The sequence below is a fragment of the Oreochromis niloticus genome, linkage group LG13 (assembly GCF_001858045.2).
Source record: "Oreochromis niloticus isolate F11D_XX linkage group LG13, O_niloticus_UMD_NMBU, whole genome shotgun sequence".
In the NCBI taxonomy this organism is placed as follows: domain Eukaryota; kingdom Metazoa; phylum Chordata; class Actinopteri; order Cichliformes; family Cichlidae; genus Oreochromis; species Oreochromis niloticus.
The window spans coordinates 10,061,541-10,081,987 of record NC_031978.2 but is presented as its reverse complement, the minus strand read 5'-3'; the positions used below and the strand labels follow the sequence as shown (position 1 = coordinate 10,081,987).

At 37.6% G+C, this 20,447-nt stretch overlaps 1 protein-coding gene across 1 annotated transcript in view; it reads left to right on the top strand.

The window, feature by feature from the left end:
* The window catches only part of anapc1 (anaphase promoting complex subunit 1), a 55,755-nt gene that overhangs the window by 20,230 nt on the left and 15,078 nt on the right, over positions 1-20,447 (top strand). The window contains exons 24-45 of the mRNA XM_013271992.3: positions 696-844; positions 1,682-1,760; positions 3,006-3,042; positions 3,258-3,331; positions 3,771-3,949; positions 4,073-4,159; positions 4,250-4,389; positions 4,619-4,737; positions 5,027-5,157; positions 5,905-6,045; positions 7,941-8,093; positions 8,251-8,332; positions 8,982-9,073; positions 9,451-9,585; positions 10,028-10,110; positions 11,238-11,316; positions 11,418-11,492; positions 13,249-13,301; positions 13,379-13,532; positions 13,638-13,831; positions 17,548-17,634; positions 18,734-18,851. Coding sequence (XP_013127446.1) covers positions 696-844; positions 1,682-1,760; positions 3,006-3,042; positions 3,258-3,331; positions 3,771-3,949; positions 4,073-4,159; positions 4,250-4,389; positions 4,619-4,737; positions 5,027-5,157; positions 5,905-6,045; positions 7,941-8,093; positions 8,251-8,332; positions 8,982-9,073; positions 9,451-9,585; positions 10,028-10,110; positions 11,238-11,316; positions 11,418-11,492; positions 13,249-13,301; positions 13,379-13,532; positions 13,638-13,831; positions 17,548-17,634; positions 18,734-18,851 — 2,441 coding nt within the window. The remainder of the gene's footprint in view (positions 1-695; positions 845-1,681; positions 1,761-3,005; positions 3,043-3,257; positions 3,332-3,770; positions 3,950-4,072; positions 4,160-4,249; positions 4,390-4,618; positions 4,738-5,026; positions 5,158-5,904; positions 6,046-7,940; positions 8,094-8,250; positions 8,333-8,981; positions 9,074-9,450; positions 9,586-10,027; positions 10,111-11,237; positions 11,317-11,417; positions 11,493-13,248; positions 13,302-13,378; positions 13,533-13,637; positions 13,832-17,547; positions 17,635-18,733; positions 18,852-20,447) is intronic.

The following is a 20,447-nucleotide window of genomic DNA, read 5'->3' as shown; positions in this document are numbered from 1 at the left end:
CAAGATACTTCTATATCGAAAATTTTTGACATGTTGGTAGAATTTTACATAGCTTGTCAGTTGTTGGATTGTGTGTGGGGTTTTTTGTTTGTTTGTTTGTTTTTGTTCGGTTTTTTTTCTTCTTTCTAAATATGAGATGAGTATAATGTTACCTTATATAGGCCAAGTGGTTATTGGTTCACAATATTGCAATCATTTGCGTTGCTGTTATGAGATAAGGCAACATTGAACAGAGGAACAGGTTTTTTTTTACACGCTTTTGAGGCCATTGCACAGTTTCTTTCCACAGGGGTGGACTCTCCTGCTTCCTGGTAATTTCCTGCTTGTGACTGACCCGATTGGTTTTGAGTGTGAAATTCTACCGACGGGCATTCCCAACACATAGCACTGAAAATTAGTCTGCATATAAACAAGGTTTGGTTAAAAATAAAGACTCAGTGCTGGGGAAGTTTTCTTGTTGTCACATGTCCTTTCGTGACAGATGTCCTTAAAATTATGTGAACACCTGTCCGGTGATTATTTGCTTTGTGACACGGATACTTGCAGGGTTGAATATAAAGTGTTGCTGTTATTTTGTGCACGTGGTTTTCCGTGAAAGGATGAAGTGACATAACCATCCAGCTCCCTTCAATCTCTTGTTCTTTTACCTCACCCACCACCTTTCTCCCTCCTCTTCCTCACCTGGCTTTTCTTAGCACTGATTGGCCAAATGCAGCGTCCGTCTTTCATGAGACCAGAGCCTCCCTGTGTGTTCAGCTGGCTCAGTAGCTGCTTGAGAGGAGAGGAGAGCCCACCTTTCCCCTACCTGCCGGGTATCTGTCAGAGGACCAGACTGCTGGTTGTGGTACGATTAAAGCACATCTGTCTTTTTATAAAATAACTTTTTCCAAGTATAGTGAGTGTAGCTTACTATCTATATATCTCCAAGAAGTTAATGCAGTCCCTCTTTCCTTTTTCTTCTTGCTTTATAGTATTGTTAGAAAGCCACAATTAATGAACCATATTTCCTTACCTTTTTTTCTTATTTCAACAATAAAATATTAAGCACCACATGTGCAGGTGACACTCTCAGGCATTTCTACTTTCGCAGCGTAAAAATGATGTTGCTCTTTCCTTTTTTGCATAGAAATGGATATGCAGTGCTAAATAAGAAGGACCCAAGTTTTGGTGCTTAATATCACTCTTAAAAAGACAGTACTCAACAGTCTTTGTCATATTGTCATGTTTGTTCACATATTTGTTCACATATTTATGTGCTTCGATTATGACTGTTGCACCATATCTCCTTACTGTGTACTGGCTCATATTTCAATGTGCACAGTATCTACCTGAATCTGCAGTAGGAAGAGTAAAGTAAAGTGTGAGAGCTCTCTAGGTCCCCTCCTTGTAAGCCTAAATGCCTCTTGATTAAAGGTTTTTCCCTTTACCACTTAGTTCTTCACCCGATCCTGTTCTGAGATTCATATCCATTCATTAAAAAGCTCTGATCACATCAGTTCATTGCAGTTCACAGAACATTTTTATTTAAATGATCTCTGTCTTTTTCCTTTAGAAAATATAACTGCTCTTCACTGGAAATGTCAATATATTTATTTTTGCGATGTGTATGCAGTGTAAATGTATACTGCGTAAGTGTTTTTGTATCATATTTACATCTCTTCTCTTAATTGTTTTTTTCCAGAGTTATGCTCTCTATGTCATTGGAGATGAAAACGCTACATCCACAGATGTATCCAAGTACCTAGCCAAGCTTTCTGCAGGTTTGTTAGTGACTAACCTTTAAGATCATTTTCTTGCATGCTGCACTGTGTGTTTCTCTGTGGGTATTCATGTTTGGGTTCATTTATTGACAACCACCCCTTATTACCTGCCAGTCCCCTGCCTTCATGCTTCAGGGCCCAGTAGCACAGAAAGAAAGATGTGTGACGCAGATTTGTGTGTCACCTGATTTCCTTTGTGTTTACTTCAACAAAAAACAATACAGCGCTGAGGTGACAGCTGTTGCTGCAGGTGTTTGATGAGCTTTTGCCTTGACTTGGACACTGGCTTTGTGTGAGAGATGCTTGAGAATCCAGAGTGACTTTTTGAGCACTATGTTGCTATTTTTAATAAACAGATGCCATCCCACATAAACACAATCCCACACTTATCAGGAACAAAATTTCGCCTTTATTTTAACCACTCTGGTGACAGTTTTTACTACAGATTTGAAAATGCTTTAATATATTTACCGTATTTTTCGGACCATAAGCACATCATTATATACCAGCTAGCCCATCTTCAGTAACCCTACAAACATCACTGCTGTTTAGTTTTCTGTCTGTCATTTATGTTGGAAGTGATAGCATAACTGTACGTTGTAATTTTTTCAGAAATCTCTCTGTCAGAACACGGTATATCATGTTTAGATGGAAAATAGCGAGCTAACTTCCTGCTAACTTCTAACTCCGTTAAATTTAATACATTGTTTTCATGGATGCCTGGATGTTAAACTTAGTTGTTACACCTGGTAAAGCAGCAACACTGATCATTTTATTAAAGATGAAAGAATTTAGACAGTTTTTAACTCTCAGTGATGCCGCAGTGTTCGTTTGACTTTGGGACCTGAAGCGGACGGAGTTTTGGACCCAGATTACTCTGAGTCTGCGAGGCTCCTGACTACAGTAGCCATAATGCTCTGACAATCCATCAAGCGGTGCGGTTTCGTAGCTTACCAAAGTCGTACTAAAACATTTTTGACAGATTTTTGAGCACCATGTACCACATAAAATCGGTTCGAGGTCAGTAAGCACAACCAGAATTCATACACAAGGCGCACCGGATTATAAGGCGTACTGCCGATTTTTGAGAAAGTTAAAGGATTTTAAGTGCGCCTTATAGTGCGGAAAATACGGTAAGAGGTGCAAAAAGAGGGCCAGGCCTGATTTGTAAATTTGTTGACCTGTTTTCCTTGCTTCTCATCTTCCTCATCTCCCCCCCTCCCCCCCCTCTCTCATTTTCATCAGGCCAGAAATCCTCTGCCACTGAACCTCAAATAAGAAGGTAATTCATCTGACAGGAACAAGAGGAAGAGCTTTTGAAAAAAAATTTTAAGGCATTGAAGCAGCTAAAATGAATTCTGAGATACAGGATAGCAGTAAATTTTGTATTTTTTTTTTCGATTTTTTAATATACACCTAAAGATCAACTTGTAAAGATTTTAGAGCTAGTAACAGTTAAAGTTTTCAGTTAATTTCTCTTGTGTGTATGTTTTGTAGACAGAGCAGTGTTAAAGCGATGTCTTCCAGTGAAAATCTGGCTGAGCAGCTGGTGGTCTGGCTCACCTCACAGGGTAAGAGAAACATGTCTTTTTAAAAAAAATGAATCTATATTCAGAAAGGTATGTTGAAGCTATATCCTCTTTTTTGCCACCACAATGGTTTACATGCAAATTTACACATTCACACCTGTCCACTGAAACCACTCTGTGAACCTGAATGTGCTTTCTCAATGCTGCGTGACATGTTTGCTGTGTGAATAAACGTTTTAATATAAGTGTGCTTTTTAAATTTTTTTTATTTCAAAATGGGTAATAATGTAACCTATGATATTTTAGTTGTTCAGCGGTGAGCTGACAATAGCATAAAGCATGTGAATACAACAGTTGTAGCAGCTTTTGAGTTTCACCAACCCGTTTTTGTGTATTTGTGTTAGCGCTCAAAGGACACTGCCTCTAAAGCAGAATATTCCTTGTTTCTAAAAAAAAAACGGTGCATTTTTCACTGGTTTAGGTTTCACCCTGAAAGATTTGGAGTCGGTCCCCTTTGGTGTGGCTTTGCCTATTAGAGAGGCAATCTACCGGTGCCGGGAGCAGCCGTGTTCTGATTGGTCAGAGGAGGTCTGTCTTTTGATTGGAAGACAAGATCTTACCAAACAAGCCCACAAAATGACCCTTGCCAAGAGCAAAGCTGTGAGTGTAAAATAACTTAAAACCCAAAATATTTAGATAAAGATGGAGTTCAATGTCTGCAGATTGTAAAGAAAGAATAGAATTTTTCAGAGTTTTGGCCTTATAATTTGCATGCTTCTCCAGTCTGTAAGTTCAAGCCTATCCTTGGAACCTCCTGCAACCACAGAACCAGATGAGGAAGAGGATGGGATGTCAGACATTGTTCAAGAGGTAAACAAATTGATAAACATGTATATATATATTTTTTATTAGTAGTATGTTTTGTGGGAAAAATTCAGATATTTGTCGTCTTCTCACTAGGTCACGGGACTGATTTGGAGTCAGGATCTGAGGATCCAAGAGGTCAGGAGGCTTCTGCAGAGCTCCAGACCTGTCCGGGTTAGTGTTGTCCAGCTGCCAGAGGTGTCTGACCATGAATACATAGAGGAGAAAGAGAACAAGTGAGTATAATGCATGCGTTTGTCATGAACATCTTTGGTCTCGCAACACAGACAGCAAAACACCAGTTTTAAAAAGGCATATGCAGTGTATATTTCTGTACTGTTCTCTGTTGCCTTTCTTCTCCCCTAATCTGTGTGGTAAACGTATTGGCCAGTTGGCATTTTTTACAATCTGTGCTGTTTCCATAGTTTTTATCACCTGCCCTGTCCATTTCCTTGCCTTCTATAGACTCCTGCAGCTGTGTCAAAGGACCATGGCCCTGCCAGTTGGCAGGGGCCTCTTCACTCTTTTCTCTTATCACCCAGTACCGACTGAACCTTTACCTGTCCCAAAACTCAACCTCACAGGTATTTCAAGTTTTAAATATGTGTGTTCAGTTAAAAAATAAAATCTACTGGAAAAAGTTGAAGAGAATGTGGAAATTTGTAAATGGTTCATTTAACAGGAAGATAAAATTAGTTTGTGCAATAATAAAAGCTGTTGCAGTACAATTTATCACTGCCCCCCCCCAAAAAGAGAGAGGTGTAATTATCTTTGTTAAATCAGGAACAAAATATTCCAAAGTTTAAGAGGATTAACGATTTAATAACTACATGCATTTGCAGATTATTTCCCATTTTTCTTTTTCTTTCTCAGGCCGCGCCCTTCCGAGGAATACTGTGGTAGATCTGAACAGTGGAAACATTGACGTTCCTCCCAATATGACTAGCTGGCCCAGTTTTCATAACGGAGTAGCTGCTGGGCTTAAAATAGCTCCTGCCTCACAGGTGAGACTGAAATCATTGCAGCACTATCTTTAATCAATCAGTCTGTTAATTAGTAAATACCCAAAAATGTTAATATAAGGCAATGTTTTTAAAAATTTCACTCACATATTTTTCTAGTAGCTCTAGCTGTAATTCTGTAGAATAATTAAAACTGGCTAGCTTGTTCCACAGCTTCAATTGTATCCAACATTGTTAAATTAACCTTAAATGTAAAACATTTGACATTGCTTATTCAACATCAAGTTTATTTACTACTTACCTATTTCTAATATCATTGTTATTGAAACTGGAGAGTATTGAAAAAATATGATATTGATGCTAACAGATTTAAGCATTTGATAAATATTTATTCATACTCTTCAGCTGGTTTTAGGTTTTAACTCTGGCTAAAGCTACTGTCATGGTGGGTTACCTTCCATCTGTTCCTTCATAATTCATAAGAATGGAGACTTCAAGAGTTTTTTTTTTTTTTCTTCTTTCAGATTTTTAGTGAATCTTTAGTGAATCTTGCACACAATGAGCCATATTCGTTACTATGTCACTGTTGTTCTGGTTCAAGTGTCTTTTATTCTTTGGCCAGTGTAATGGTAAATGGATATTAAAACTGAATTCCCTCATTGAGCACAAATAAAATATTCTAATAATTGTAAATATTCAAACAACCTCACTCTCTTGCAGCGAAGACATTTATTAGTGTTATACAAATAAATCATAGTTCAATTGTGTTTTTTTGTTTTTTAATTTAAGGTGGACTCAGCCTGGATTGCCTACAACAAGCCAAAGAGCCCTGAGCTGGCTAATGAGTATGCAGGCTTCCTTATGGCCTTGGGACTCAATGGACACCTCACCAAGTTGGCCACGCTGAACATACATGACTACCTCACAAAGGTGCACACCTGTCTACACACAGGCTTACATGTGCTGGAACAATTTCAGTATTTCTTTCCCATGTTGAGTTTTACAGCACAAAGTAAGACATGTGCATAGGTACATGTGTAACACTCTACACTCAAAAAATACTTTGTACTTTAAATGCTCAGCTTAGAGCCGGTTGTGCTCTAAATTTTGTTTTCTTGCAGTAATTTAGAGCTCCCGCTTCTCTCACACGCACACACCCAACTTACAAAGAACGATAAGATGAAAACAAATTTGAAGTTAAATACAGTTTATACATAAACATGCGTCATAACCCGGCAACTAGTCAAAGTGAAACTTTCCCTTGTGAGAACTTAGACATGAGACAAGTCCTTCCAACTTTCGGGTGAGAAAAACAACAGGATGTCGCAAGCCAAATCTTATTTTTTCTAAATTCAAATGTCTGTGTGAAAGGGTATTTGAAGATTGCTGAGCCTTTGAACCTCATCCATACCGAGTATCCACGCTATGTTTAAGACTGATTCATTTTCATTTCCCGTTTTGAGTTATGATTTTTGATTAAGTGTAAATTCAAGCTGTGGTTGATGATAATCACAGTTATTTCCCTGTATTAGTCATTCTTGTATGGATGCAATATAAGTCTGCTCAGTCCTAATTGTATTCTACACCATGTCCTGCTATTTTGAGTTCTTTTTTTCTCCTCTGTAGCCTTTTACCCTTTCTGGTTTTAAAAGATTTTTGCTTAGCCTTGAAAGAATAAACATGTGCTTACGTGGTAATGTTTTTCACCGTAAATTTTTAGTGTATGCATTTAATGTTTAAATATATTGCTGGTATAAAAAGTCGTAATGGTGAAGCTTGGAAATTAACTGCCCTAATATCGAGATTTCACCCGTATTTTATTTTAAATTATACACTTTAAAATAGCTTTATAGTATCTCAGAGTCTCCTAACTAATTGATCTTTTAAAATAAAGACTCAGAAATAGATATCCACAGCTCGACACACAAGAATTAACTAATCAGATGCAGACAGTTGATGGTAAAATATGTCACACCCTCCAGTGTGAATGAAAGCAATGAACGTGGTTGAAGCAGTTTGTTGCTAGTGGTTTTTTGACAGTTTCTATTCTTGCTGTGATAGAGAATTGCATACTGTGGATCAGAATTCATTAGAATTGTTTATGACTGTGGTTTTAAAAAGAATTTGGGGGGATGCCATACACCTTTTAAACATTCCAGTTTGCTTCAGCGTTTTACAAGTTAAAACTGTGTCATTGTATCTAGTTTTTCAGTTTGTTCTCTTCCAGGGATGTAAAACATCATGGGTCAAATGCAAGTTAAAACACAAGTCATATTTTAAAATTTCATAAAATGTCCCAACTCACAGGTAGTGATTTTCTGAGCTTTTTGTCTACATTGTCATTCAATACAAGAATGTTTTCATTTACTTTTAGTCAAATGATAACATGATGTCTAAATTATGAAGGCTAAGGAAGGCTGTCCAACAGATGGCCTCTTACTTCATGGCATGTGTTCACTATGTACTGCAATCACCTATTTCATGCTGTTTGTATTAAAACATGTTGTGGTCAGTCAGACAAATGTGCACACAGGGGTCTAATGAAAACTGTCTGTCATGATTTCAGATATGAGTGTTACAGATCAAGCCAGTTAGACTGGATTTTTTTTAGTGCAAAAGAGAATGCATTACACTGCATTTTGAAATAAGTAATAGTCTAAATTTTATTAAAAGTGACTACTATTTGAAGAAAAGCTGTTTGACAATATTTCTCTACTGTTAGCTTTTGCTAGGTGTATAAAATATTAGAAAGTTGTTGTTTATCACTTATAATTGCAGATGCAGTTTCTATTGTGATATAATGTCTGGGCGTCTCTGTCTTTCAGGGCCATGAAATGACCAGCATTGGGCTCCTCCTTGGTGTGTCTTCAGCCAAACTGGGCACCATGGACATGTCGATCACTCGCCTACTTGGTATACACATTCCTGCCCTTCTGCCGCCCACTTCCACTGAGCTGGATGTGCCACACAATGTTCAGGTAAGAGTGAGTACGTATAAAGAAGAAGATAAAGCTAATTTCGATTTTCATGCGAGATTCCCTTCCTGTCCCACCCCCAAAGAGATTTCTTTTTATCCTCCCTGGATTATCATTCAGTTCTTCATCTGTTTTTTTTCTTTTTCTTTTTCTGTTACAGGTTGCAGCTGTAATTGGCATCGGGCTGGTGTACCAAGGAACGGGCCATAGACACAATGCTGAAGTCTTGCTGTCTGAGATAGGTGTGTAAGTGTGTGTGTGTGTGTGTGCAAAAGGGAGACAACACAGTGGAAAAAGTTCCATAAAAAGACTTATGTTTAAATCGGATACATTCAAAGCTGTTAATTAAAGAGCTGCATATGAATTTCACTGAAGTAAATAAACAGTATTTTATATATGTAACACCTTGGGAAAAAAGTGCACAATGTCATTTGGGTTTTGGACTATTATTTAATTGCCAAATGCATGTTAATGGATAGGTGTCTCCCAAACTGCAACAAAAATACTCCTAACTTTTAATTAGTTGATTATAGAAGTTTACCTTTCATTTTCTCTGCTTTCTTTGGCTTTGACTGTTGCATTCATTGCATGTCACATGTGGGATATGTTTGAGAGCACTTAAGACAGCAGTTTAGTCAGACAATCTAGAAAACACAAGAAACGCATCAAATTACATCCATAACTGTCTGCTTGGCTGGTTACATATAATTTATGTTAGAACTGTTTTCTTGAAATACACATTGTAAACAGCCAGGTTAGGAGTTCTGTTTAAGCTCTCATTTTAAACTCTGCATCCAGTCTCACTGTTCAATTTTTATTTTTACTTTAATTATGTTTCTAAGTTTTTCTTGCCATGCATAGATGGTAACTTTTGGTCTGTCTGTTGTTCAGGTCGACCCCCTGGACCAGAGATGGAATATTGTACAGACAGAGAGTCCTATTCACTAGCAGCTGGGCTCGCTCTTGGTATGGTCTGTCTGGGGGTAAGTGACACAGAAAAATATATATGATTATACATATAAAAAGTAATAGCTTCTCACAAAACCCAATTTTTATCTCTTTCTAACGTTTATCTTTTTGAACACATATATTTTTTTCTGTTATAAAGCCACAGAGGTTCTTTTAAAAGTCCCTTGGATACCTGCTCACTTCTGTAAGAGAAACCTCAGATCATAATATTGTCAGGTGTTTTGCACTTAATGATTCTTGAAGCCCAGTAATAAAGGGAAGGAACCCAGGTTCAAATTTTGGTTTTCTTTGACATCTGTCTCTGCCTGTCTCTCGTTTCTTATCTCTACTCTAATCCTTCTCTGTACTGCACTTACCTTGCTTGTTCTTCCTTCCCTCTTTCTCCTCATAGCATGGCAGCAACCTGATTGGGATGACAGACCTGAATGTCCCTGAGCAGTTGTATCAGTACATGGTTGGGGGACATCGCAGAGCTCAGGCTGGGGCCAACCGGGAGAGGCACAAATCCCCCAGCTACCAAATCAAGGTAGATAAAGGAATCCCTAACTAATAAAGAATTTAACCATGCAATATGCAGCTCAAAAACCATTTCATGGTTCTTGGTATGTTCAGTCTGTACTGATTTATTGTTATTTTCCTCACTAATACAAAAGGATTTGGTAAACAAAACCTCATGAAATTTGTTTTCCATATTAGTATTGATTGAGGTTTGTTCTCAGTTTATTGTTGTCAGATGTGCCAATGTCGAATGTGTAAGAAATCTCTAAAGTAGCATGAGTAAACAATATTGCATTAAATAAATTATCCCAATTGCAAAAGCTACTTGTCATATTTAATTATATAGGTGAGAAGGGGTTTGCAGTTAGTACAAACCCCGCTTTAGATTAAGTTTTTTATCAGAATGATTCGATGAAACAGTGGACTGGCTTCTGTGATTAGCTAATTAACCTTACCAATGGTCATTTCAGGAGGGTGACACTATTAATGTAGACGTGACATGTCCAGGTGCCACGCTAGCCCTCGCCATGATCTACCTCAAGACCAACAACAGGTGAGAGAAAAAAAGCTTTTACATTTCTGTACTTTCTATGTGTTGACCAGTTTGACTGCTACCACCAGCTACCCTTGCTCCAGGGAACTTTTTTTTTTTAATCTCTTGTATTATTTCAGTAATATTATCTATTGTCATTCCTATTTTTCTTCACATTGTGTTACATATGTAGTACAATGTAAATCACACACACAAACATTTATCATACAGCTTGTTTCAAACATTCATGGAGTTTACAGCATTCTGTGAATGTATGGTCTCTAAGATTTTGTGTCTATTCGAGTAATCCTAGATTGACTCCCGAGACATGAGAACTCTTCTGTTAATTCTCATTCTTCACGTCATTAGAAATTGTTTTTTGTTTACTTCATGCTGGAGTTGCCCTCTTGCTGCCAGATCAAATTTGGCATCAGTCACATGACTCCTAGGTGTAGAATTACAGCCAGTTTCAGAGACATGGAATAAGCGTAGTCCTGGCTAGAGGAAAAATGATCTCCATTTAAAACAAAAAAAAAGAAAAAAGTTTTGATATGAGAATAGGTTTATTCCAACTTAAAGACTTCTGTTTTAGATTTATGTCCATTCTACTGACCTCCTAAAATTTGTATACAAAGAGTATAGGCATACTCTTCATGGCGTGACAAAACAATCTAAAAAGAGATACTCTACTGACAAGTGTTTTATTTTATCAGGAGAAACAGAACTGTATAGAATAAACTGGAAAAAAGATATATAAATAAAAATATTACATTAAATATTTACCCCCCCAAAATGTAATACCGGTGTTACAAAACTAGAAGTAGCAAACTGTGCAAGGGGCACAGAATCATTCCACCTTAATTACTCTATAATGCTGGTGGTGTGTTTCCTTAAAATGGCCAAAATGTGCTGTGTTCAACTTTTTAACCACTTCTTGCCCACATGAACCGTAACTGGAGCACCATAACCTATTTGATGGAAAAAATAGTGACATTACACTACATCAGACCGAGACTCCTCCAGTTTCCAACCATCTAATGGTCAAGAGGTTCCTGTGTTCTTTCAAGCTCATCTGCTATCTGTTGTTTGAGAGGGTGCTGAAAGAAGGTATTAACACTCCCTTTTCTCATCATGGTTTCTCCCACTAGGTCGATTGCTGATTGGCTGAAACCGCCAGATACTTTGTTCCTCCTGGACTTCATTAAGCCAGAGTTTCTGCTGCTGAGGGTTAGTGTGGATCTAGTTCTGTGTGTGATCATTTTTCCCACCTTTCTATATTTTAATCTGATATACCTGCATCTCTTCTTATTTTCTCTCTACCCCTAAAGACTCTGGCTCGGTGTATTATCATGTGGGATGAAATCCTTCCTAATACTATCTGGGTCAAGAGTAACATCCCACAGGTGAGAACGAACACACACACACAAACAGGACCGAGTAGACATGTTTGGAGCCACGATGCCACACACCCTGCAACAAATCAATAACTTGCAAAGAAAATCCCATTTGTGACGTTTGGGTTATTTGTGTAGATGGAGGCAGCTTTACCCTTTTTCAGTTAACTAATTTAACCAATTCTGGTGGCTTATTTTGTGGAAGATGCACTGATATTGGTTCTTGGTAATTGCTGTAACAGCATAATGACTCTAGCTACATTCTGTTAATAAAAGCATTTCCCCTGGTCTGTAGTAGTACTTTACTGATGCACCCAAAGACGGATGGGTAGTTTACATGAGCAGAAATGGCGTCAGTGGATAAACAAGAAAAATGTTATTTCTAAAAACAGAAAAGTTATCTGAACAAAATACAACAAACATAATAGAAACACCTTAGAGATGTTTCAACAAACGACTGGGAGAGTAAACATTAAAAAATGTCAAACGTGTATATGTAAATATAGTTAGAGAATGGTGACAACCTGTGGGGCCGCTAGGCTTGAGATATGTCAGAAAAATAAGCCATGTCTGATAACACTGTGAATAATTACAGTGACTTTAAAACAAATATTGAAGTGCTTTTAAGTTCCTGTGTCCTTATAGGCTTACTGCTAACATAAACTCAGATAAATTTGACCAAGGTCAAAATTTTATCTGTAAATCAACCAAGCATTTACCTGCAGGTGTGGATAGTTTACTGCAGTGTTTGTTGCTTGATATCTTCATGAGGAAGAAAATTCAATGTATCGATCAGCAAAACTGCCAGAAATATTTTCCCCTTGGGAACAGTATGAAATCATTAAAAGGCTTGTTCTGCCTTTTTATGACAAAAAGGGAAGAAAATAATCCCATACTTTTAATCTTTAATAACAGAAATTGATTCCATTTGATTTTTTTCTGTCAAATAGATAACAAAAAAGACTGTCAGCATGATAGCATTCAACTCAGTTTAGTTTCACTCCCATATTTTATGTTTTTCTTCTGGTTGTCCACACCCCCCTGCAATGACTTTATCCCCCAGTAGGGGGGCCCACCCCCACAGTTTAAGGAACACTGCTACAGTGTAATTTACACCACTGGATATAAATATGTAAAACTACATTTTTGTGGTTTGTATTGTGAATGGCAATAAATACTAGTAACCAGAACCTTGGCACACTCAAAACACTTTATTGCCCTTCTAATCAGGTATGAATAGCTGCATTATAGTCAACACTATACAGAGATTTATGCTTTAATATCTTTTAATTCCTTCCATCCGTTTTCTTAAGTTCACCCTGTGCAGGGTCATGTGGTAGCTGGAACCTATGCCAGCTGCAACAGGACCCAGAGAGACAGTCAGGCTAATTTAGAATCACCAGTTAACCTATCCTAGCCCCAGTAACTGCATGTCTTTTGATTGTGGGATGAAGCTGGAGTACCCACTCAAATGGCCACACACAAACATGAGAGAGATCTAAACTCCACACAGAAAGACAGTGGATTTGAGCACGGGACCTTTCTTGCTGTAAGGCAGCTGTGCTAAACCAATGTGTCACCTTACTGCCTATGATTTTTCTTTTGCCCTTTCCTCCCTGATGTTTACTTTCTACTTCCATAGTTTTACCATGAGAATTTTGTGAGTTTTCAGTTAATTTAGCAGATAAATACTGTCAAAAGTGTTATTTCTGAAACCTGACCACTCACGTCTATATTTTGTTTTCACCTTTCATTTTGTTTCCAGATCATGAGGGGGACTTTTGACCCTTCAGAGGACATTAACATGGAGACGATGGCGTAAGTATTTAAGCCAAAAACATCAACTTATGTTATACATTTGAATTCTGCTAATTGATTGTATTTGTTTCTCTTAGCCAAGCCCAAGACTACATTACAGCTGGGGCCTGTTTGGCACTTGGCTTACGGTTTGCTGGCTCTGCCAACTCTGATGCCTTTGACTGCCTTTATAGCTTGGCCAGGACCCACATGACAATCATGTCCTTTGCTGGTACAGCTGCTGTGGGTGCTGTGAGTGTTTTATATTTTTGACTTCGTTAACAGTAAGAAACAATGTTGTGCTACCTCATCGACTTACAGTTAAAATATTTTCTTTGATTTCTTTTTCTTCCCTAGCACACATTTTACAACCTCCAGACGTGCCTGTCAATGATTCTGCTGGCTATGTCCATGGTGATGTCAGGTACAGGAAACCTGAAGGTCCTGCAGCTTTGCCGTTTCTTCCACAAGCGGACTGGTGGTGAAATGAACTATGGCTTCCACATGGCTCATCACATGGCACTGGGTCTGCTCTTTCTGGGAGGAGGCAGGTGAGATGGGAACAACCAAAATACAGCCGTTTTCCCAATCCTAAAATATATTCCTTATTGCAAGTGGAAAAAAAAAAACTAGTATAAAACTATAATGCATTTGAATTCATATCAATTACTATCAATTATCAATTATTCATTCATAGTTGAAGTGCATTTTCAGGCCAAAAATCAAAAGGCTTTTGTCAAGTTGCGTTGGGGAAAAGGTTAGAGTGGCTGGTAAAGCATTTTCTGTCATCACTGAACATATTTTTTACTTGAACATAAAGATCAGGCTGGTTTTCTTGTAGTTAGCCTAACTCTTGGCTAGCAATGGCTTACTCTGTCCTAAATTACTTTTTGATGAGGTGACTTTAAAAAGTTTCTAAATATAGGTTTTTCTTTTTTACTGGCTCAGTAATAAGTTTTTATCATGTTTGTTTCCAAAAAGCAACAACTAGGCCATTTGCTGCCTTTTATTTTCAGCTGTAGATGAATACATATTTAGTGTTGTAATGATGATATCTTAACAATGGTGGCTCCAGTATTCAAGATACTGGAAACACATCTCACACAATGCAACAATGTGGTTCACTGATGTAGATTTTTCTGAAGAACTGTAAAGCTTGGAAGTACAGTAGTAATAAAAATAACAACAAGACGAAGAAACTGTACAATATACTTATAGATAAATGCAAATGTTTACATACATAAAATCATTTCAAGATTATACAACAGGCAAAGTACCAACAAGGTGGGCATTGTTTTAAACTTCCACAACGACCTCTAAGGAATCATGCTTCAAAAAATAAATACACGCATTTAGACACACACTTTGATGTTACTAATGCTTCTTGAATGAAGGAAGACACTGAGGTTTCAATTATATTCTGTATATAGGCTGTCATATGACACCTGAATTGAACAATTGCATGCATTCATCCATCCATACATGCAAGCCCACACCCACCCTGCTTTTTTCTGGGAAAGACCATATGCAACACGTACACATGCACAGTGTGGGTTAGCCACACAAATACAAAAAAGTCTGCTTTGAGTCTGCTTTGAGTGCTGTGTTCCACATAATGAATGACATTCATGCACACATGTGCATGCAAACATACACCCAAGCTAGGTTCCTCAAACCGCTGACCCTGGTCTGTGTATTTTGAAGAGAAACAACAGCTCCCACTCTTTCATCACATTCTGCAAAAACATCTCTCCACCTACAGCCATAATCAGATGGACCTTTTCATTTCATTCAGGTCACATTTTATTTTAGACCTGCCAGCTGAAAGCCCACACACTGTAAGGACTGCAGGTTTGAATGCTCTGCACGATAGCATATATTTTCATAAGCAGTTTGTCTTGTGTCATTTCAGAGATTGTAGGTCATGCTGGGTAACAGAGTCATGCTATGTCACTGTCGTGTTTCCTGCAGTCTCGCTGTCTGCTCGTATGTCATTTAGTCTCTCTGTTTCCATTGAAAATGTTCTGGTTACATTTGCTTTCCACATATTTAGCAGTTATCATTACATCATGGCCCTTCTTTTTTTCCTCATTCAATTTCTCACGTACGTTTTTCCTATTTACGTTTGGTCTCTTTATTTGGTGATCCTTTTTGTTCTTTATTTCCCCTTTCCTCAACCTCACTTCTTCTTTATTTACTTATTTAGTTTCCTCTTCCCATTGGATCTAAATTGAGATAGAGCTGGGTAATTGTCCCCCAGTAGGAAACTGAAGTGACGCAAACTGTGTCTGACACAGCTGGATTTCACATTGAATAATTTTTAAACTGTCACCTCCCTAGTACAAAGATTGTTTGATGTCTGATTGTCCCCATGTGATAACTGGACAGATATTGTGAGCCAGTGTTCATTTGCCCTACACAATTCACCCTACAATACCCTTACTCTGCCTCAGATGTTGTATTTCTAGTAGTAAGAACACGGTCTGCCCATTCTCACTGTGTATGTGAGAATGGGCAGTTCAATCCAGTTCTTCCAACAGTGTACACAGTTTGTGTGAAAAGGGCTTAGATCTGTATTTCAAAGGTGACTGTGGCTTTTCTATCACGAGTTCTTTCTGTTTGCACGAGTTTCAGTTTGTACTAGTTTGTTAAGCAATGAGCACATAAGATATATTATACTTGTCCCACTGACACTGACTAAGTTAGATTCTGCTAATTGCCCCTATTTTGTTTGGATTTATTTCTTTTTCTTTTTTGTTTTGGCTCAGTCTCCTAGAAGTTCATTCATTTCAGCAGAATTTGAAAATGTCAAGCGCAGCACAAAAGGAAAGTGACTCAAAAGAACTGATTGTTAGCCTTCATCCCCCTGTTAGTCTAAGCAGCAGCCAGACGCCCAAATGGTAGGAAGCTTCAGTCGTGTAATGTTGCTGTTAGTCAGCTTGACTGACTCAGTGTTACAAGCAGAAAAAAAATCTTTATTTGCTTAAAATAGAAAACTGATGATGCTTCACTAAAGCACCTCATTGGACTAAGGTGGTTTTAGTGTAGCGGTATAAAGTAAACAGTATTTTGGTAGAGAGCACTGCAGTGGCTCCCAATTGTTTTAGGATTTTAAGGACATCCTGTTTGTCCTTGTTTTCCCTTTGCCATATGTCATTGCCTGTTTTGAAACCAGAGTTTTGAGTGCAATTATTAGAAGGCTATGGGGGTACAATAAAGGTATTCAGTCTCAAGGAATGTATAAGCAAAAGTAGGACATTTAGTTTAACAGAAGTGTAGATTTTTCTTATTGTGATTGTTTTGTCATTTTTGTGCTCCAAAGCCCAAACAATTTTCACTTTTATCAAGAACTGAGAAGCTGGAAATAGAGTTTGGTTGTTTTTTGCTCAAAGCATGATTATTGTGTTATCCGTCTACTGTGTACTTGCTGCAGGACTTCTGTAACACCCTCTATGAAACTCTAGGGCATGCTGACCCTGAAGTTTGGAACTACTAGACTAGAGGAATTAAAAGCATTAAGGAGCCATTAAATGAAGAGCAACATCCTTTATCCCAGTTGAACCTCAGTAACCTTCCAGACACAAGAAGCCTTTATTGTCTGACTAATGGGGTCATTATAATAATGTTGAGTCAAAGTAGATGCTTAACTGCCAGCTATTACGTTTAAGAGGCTCTACTGCAGTCTTCAAAGGTTTTAACTGGATTACAGCACTCACTTGCTTTAACTAACAGAACACAAAGTTTATGTGGAAGAATGTGTTTTGCTTTTATACACAAGGTCCTTCAAATATATATTTAGATTCAAAAAAACAGTGCAAAAGTCTTGAGGAATATCTTATTTCTTTATATTTTGCTATGGATCAGAATTCCATTAATTTTGATCCCCAGAAAAGCTGGCTGAAATGCAGACCATGAAAGAGCCTACAGATAGCTGTAGACACTGTTGTAGCTCTTGCTTAACCTTCGTATAAAATTACAAGAATTTGAACCAAACATTTCAAAATTGGATTCCTCATTCCATAAGACCTGCTGCCACTAAGTTTCAGTGTAAGATTACTTGGAATTCTGGATCACTGGTGACTCAAGACTTTTGTACAGTACTCTATTGGTTAAATCTATTGTTTTCGTTTTTCTTTACAATGGCTTCTGTAATTAAATTCTCCTTACAAACCTGCCAGTATGTACTGAACATGTTTTAATGTTTTGTGAAAAGAAAGAACAGTGTATTTTTATTTTTTTAGTGATGATGTTTGATGTCATCTTTCAGGTACACCCTCAGTACCTCCAATTCAGCCATCGCTGCTCTGCTGTGTGCCCTGTATCCACACTTCCCTGCTCACAGCACTGACAACCGGTGAGACTAATACATATGCACACAATATTATAATAAGAGTTTAGTTGATAAACTCGTGTAAATGCCAAAAAGTAGCGATAGAAACTTGTGAAAATGTGATTTTTGTGATCATTTCATTAGTGATGGACAGATGATTGTGCACGATTTAAGCTTGCATGTTTCCCACCATAATGTTTTTGGTGTTTATTCTGAAAACAAATAAGAAGACGATGCAAGAAATGCATTGAAGCATCTTTCTGTCAGTTTAGCTTAAAATAAGTTCAGCGTGCTCAAAAATATTTGTGGTGCTTACTTTTGCGCTGGTACTGCACATCCATTTATCTGTGCAAGAACCAGCAGTAGTCATTAGCCATTATGCTCAAGTTAAATCTTCCCTGATATTGGTTTTCCATCACTTTTAAATCTTGATGAAGTCTTTCCCATGCTCATTGGCCAGATTTGGTGTTTTAAAAAAAAAAAAAAAAAGTCAAGATAATAATGTAACAAGTATGCCGTCTGTGATATTCTGGCACTCATTAGCTGATGTGCTTTCGGCATGGTATCCACAAGCTCAGAATCAGTCTCTGCTCTTTGATTGCCAAAAAAGTACTAGACAACCTGCACGAATCCTTCCCCGATGCTGCTGATTCAGTTGGCTTTAGTTTCCTTTTAAATTTATTTTCAACTGTCATTTCAGAGACTTAAGACCCAACAAAAACCCCTTCCTTAATTTTGACTTCACTTTTCTTAAATGCTGAAATGCTTTGCCATTTTTGTTGAGTCAGTCTAGTTGTCTAATACTTAGAACATCACAGCTAAAATGGTAGGAAAACTTTTTAAGCACTACACCTCTGGTCCTTTAACCAATATCGGAGTTGGGAGTGTTAATGCCCCAATATGGTGTAGAGATTATGTAATCTTGAAGTGGAGTATGATTGGTTAAATTTAGAATGGCACACCTGCAGTAAAAAAACTAAGCTTGTCTCAATTTTGGAGAATAACAACACATTCTCTGTCATTCTTTATATTAACAAACAATATTGAATGTCTATTCATTCATATTAGTAAATAAAAAAAAACAAAAAACAAATGCTTGCTTGTATTTCTGTGTTTGCTGTAGCTACCACCTGCAGGCTCTTCGGCACCTGGCTGTGCTGGCTGCGGAGCCTCGACTGCTCGTCCCTGTGGATGTGGACTCCCTGAAGCCTTGCTATGCCCTTTTAGAGGTCACTTACAAGGTCAGGTTACAAGAAATATGTACCAACCTAATACCTGTGAATGACCATTGGGTTCATGTTTCAGAATTGAACATAGTTTTTCCTGTCCCAAAGCCACCTTTGAAACCACCTCTCATTCTTTGTCACAGCTCATTGTCACAAACTGCACTGCTGTGCTCTGTGCTCCATTTTTACATTCGCACAAAAGCAAATGTACGTTCTGACTCAGACTGTAGAGTGTAATGCACAATGGTTTCTGTTCGTTTTGAGGTGTTAGAAAAACTTGCCTGTCCACTATACCACCGTGTTCTGCTTTTTTATCAGTGTTAACTGCTTTTAGCTAGTCAACTTCCTCTACGTATGATTTCATACACTTTCAAACTAAATCGTCTTCATGTCAGTGTAAAATCAGCTACCGTGGTCTCCGCTCATTCATATTGGTGCTATTTTAAAATTTTAAGAGCAGCAGTTTTATGCCAGCTTATGAGTAGCTAAAAAATATATATATTTGCTATTAATGTTGTATTTAACTGATTAGCAATAATTCAGTTGTTCATACAGTTGTATTCCTTTTTCTGCACATCTGGTTGTTGTACATAAATATATAATCTCTTCCTATGTTAACTTTAGTTTCCTTTCTGGTATGTAGACATGCATGGTTTTATATGCCACTCATTGTTTTCCTTGTTGTTATTTATGATCAAGTATCCTTGATTTTGAAAGACAAAAGATGTGCTTTCAAATTAATCTGTGACGATTTCATTAAATAAAAGCCGGCCTTACTGCCTATGTGCTCTTAGTTAAACATGTTACATGTAAATGGAGGAAAGTCATTGCACTGCACCTTAGTTTTCTCCAAAACAGGTATCCAGCACTGTGTAGGTTTCAGTTTTATATAAGAGAAAGTGAAAATAGCATAACTGCTTAGCAAAACCTCTCTCTAAAGTCTTCAAGGAAAAAAAAGTTGCTAGTATTAAGGGCAACACACATCCCAAGTGTTAAAACACAGCAGCAATTGTTTTCTGTGTCAGCAAGTACATTGTTAGAATTTTATGTACGTCACTGTGGCATCCTAATGATGCCACAGTGACGCACATTGGTGCCATTTCCCAGTATCAATGGTTGTCAGCCATTCATGTGTGAAGGTAAATACTTTCCATAGAAATTGCTGGCTTTTTTGGGAATATCTGTAAAAGCAAATATTTGACACTCTTGGGAACAAAGCCAGTAGGTAATGGGAATTTACTCAAATAAATGACAGACGACACTGGCATTGTGTAGTTATTGTCATACTTTAAACAAAACTAGCTATAACATATGATCAAAAATACATCGTCAAAATAGATCGCCAACATAAAAAAATTGTAATAGTAAGAAGAAGAACAGTTTTTTTACACCTTCAAATGTGTAAAATACACACAAAAATATAATCTGGGATTAATTGGGGAGCATTCTTCTCTGCTTTTGGCAATTGCTTATTCCTTCAGAACTTAATTCTCTGCAAATTTAGTCCACAAGCAGACCATTTGACATTGGATGTCTTGGAGCAGTTGGTGTCAACATGCTTGTGTCTAAAATGAGAGGAAATCAGGTGAGAGGTGTGTCAGGAAAAAGTCA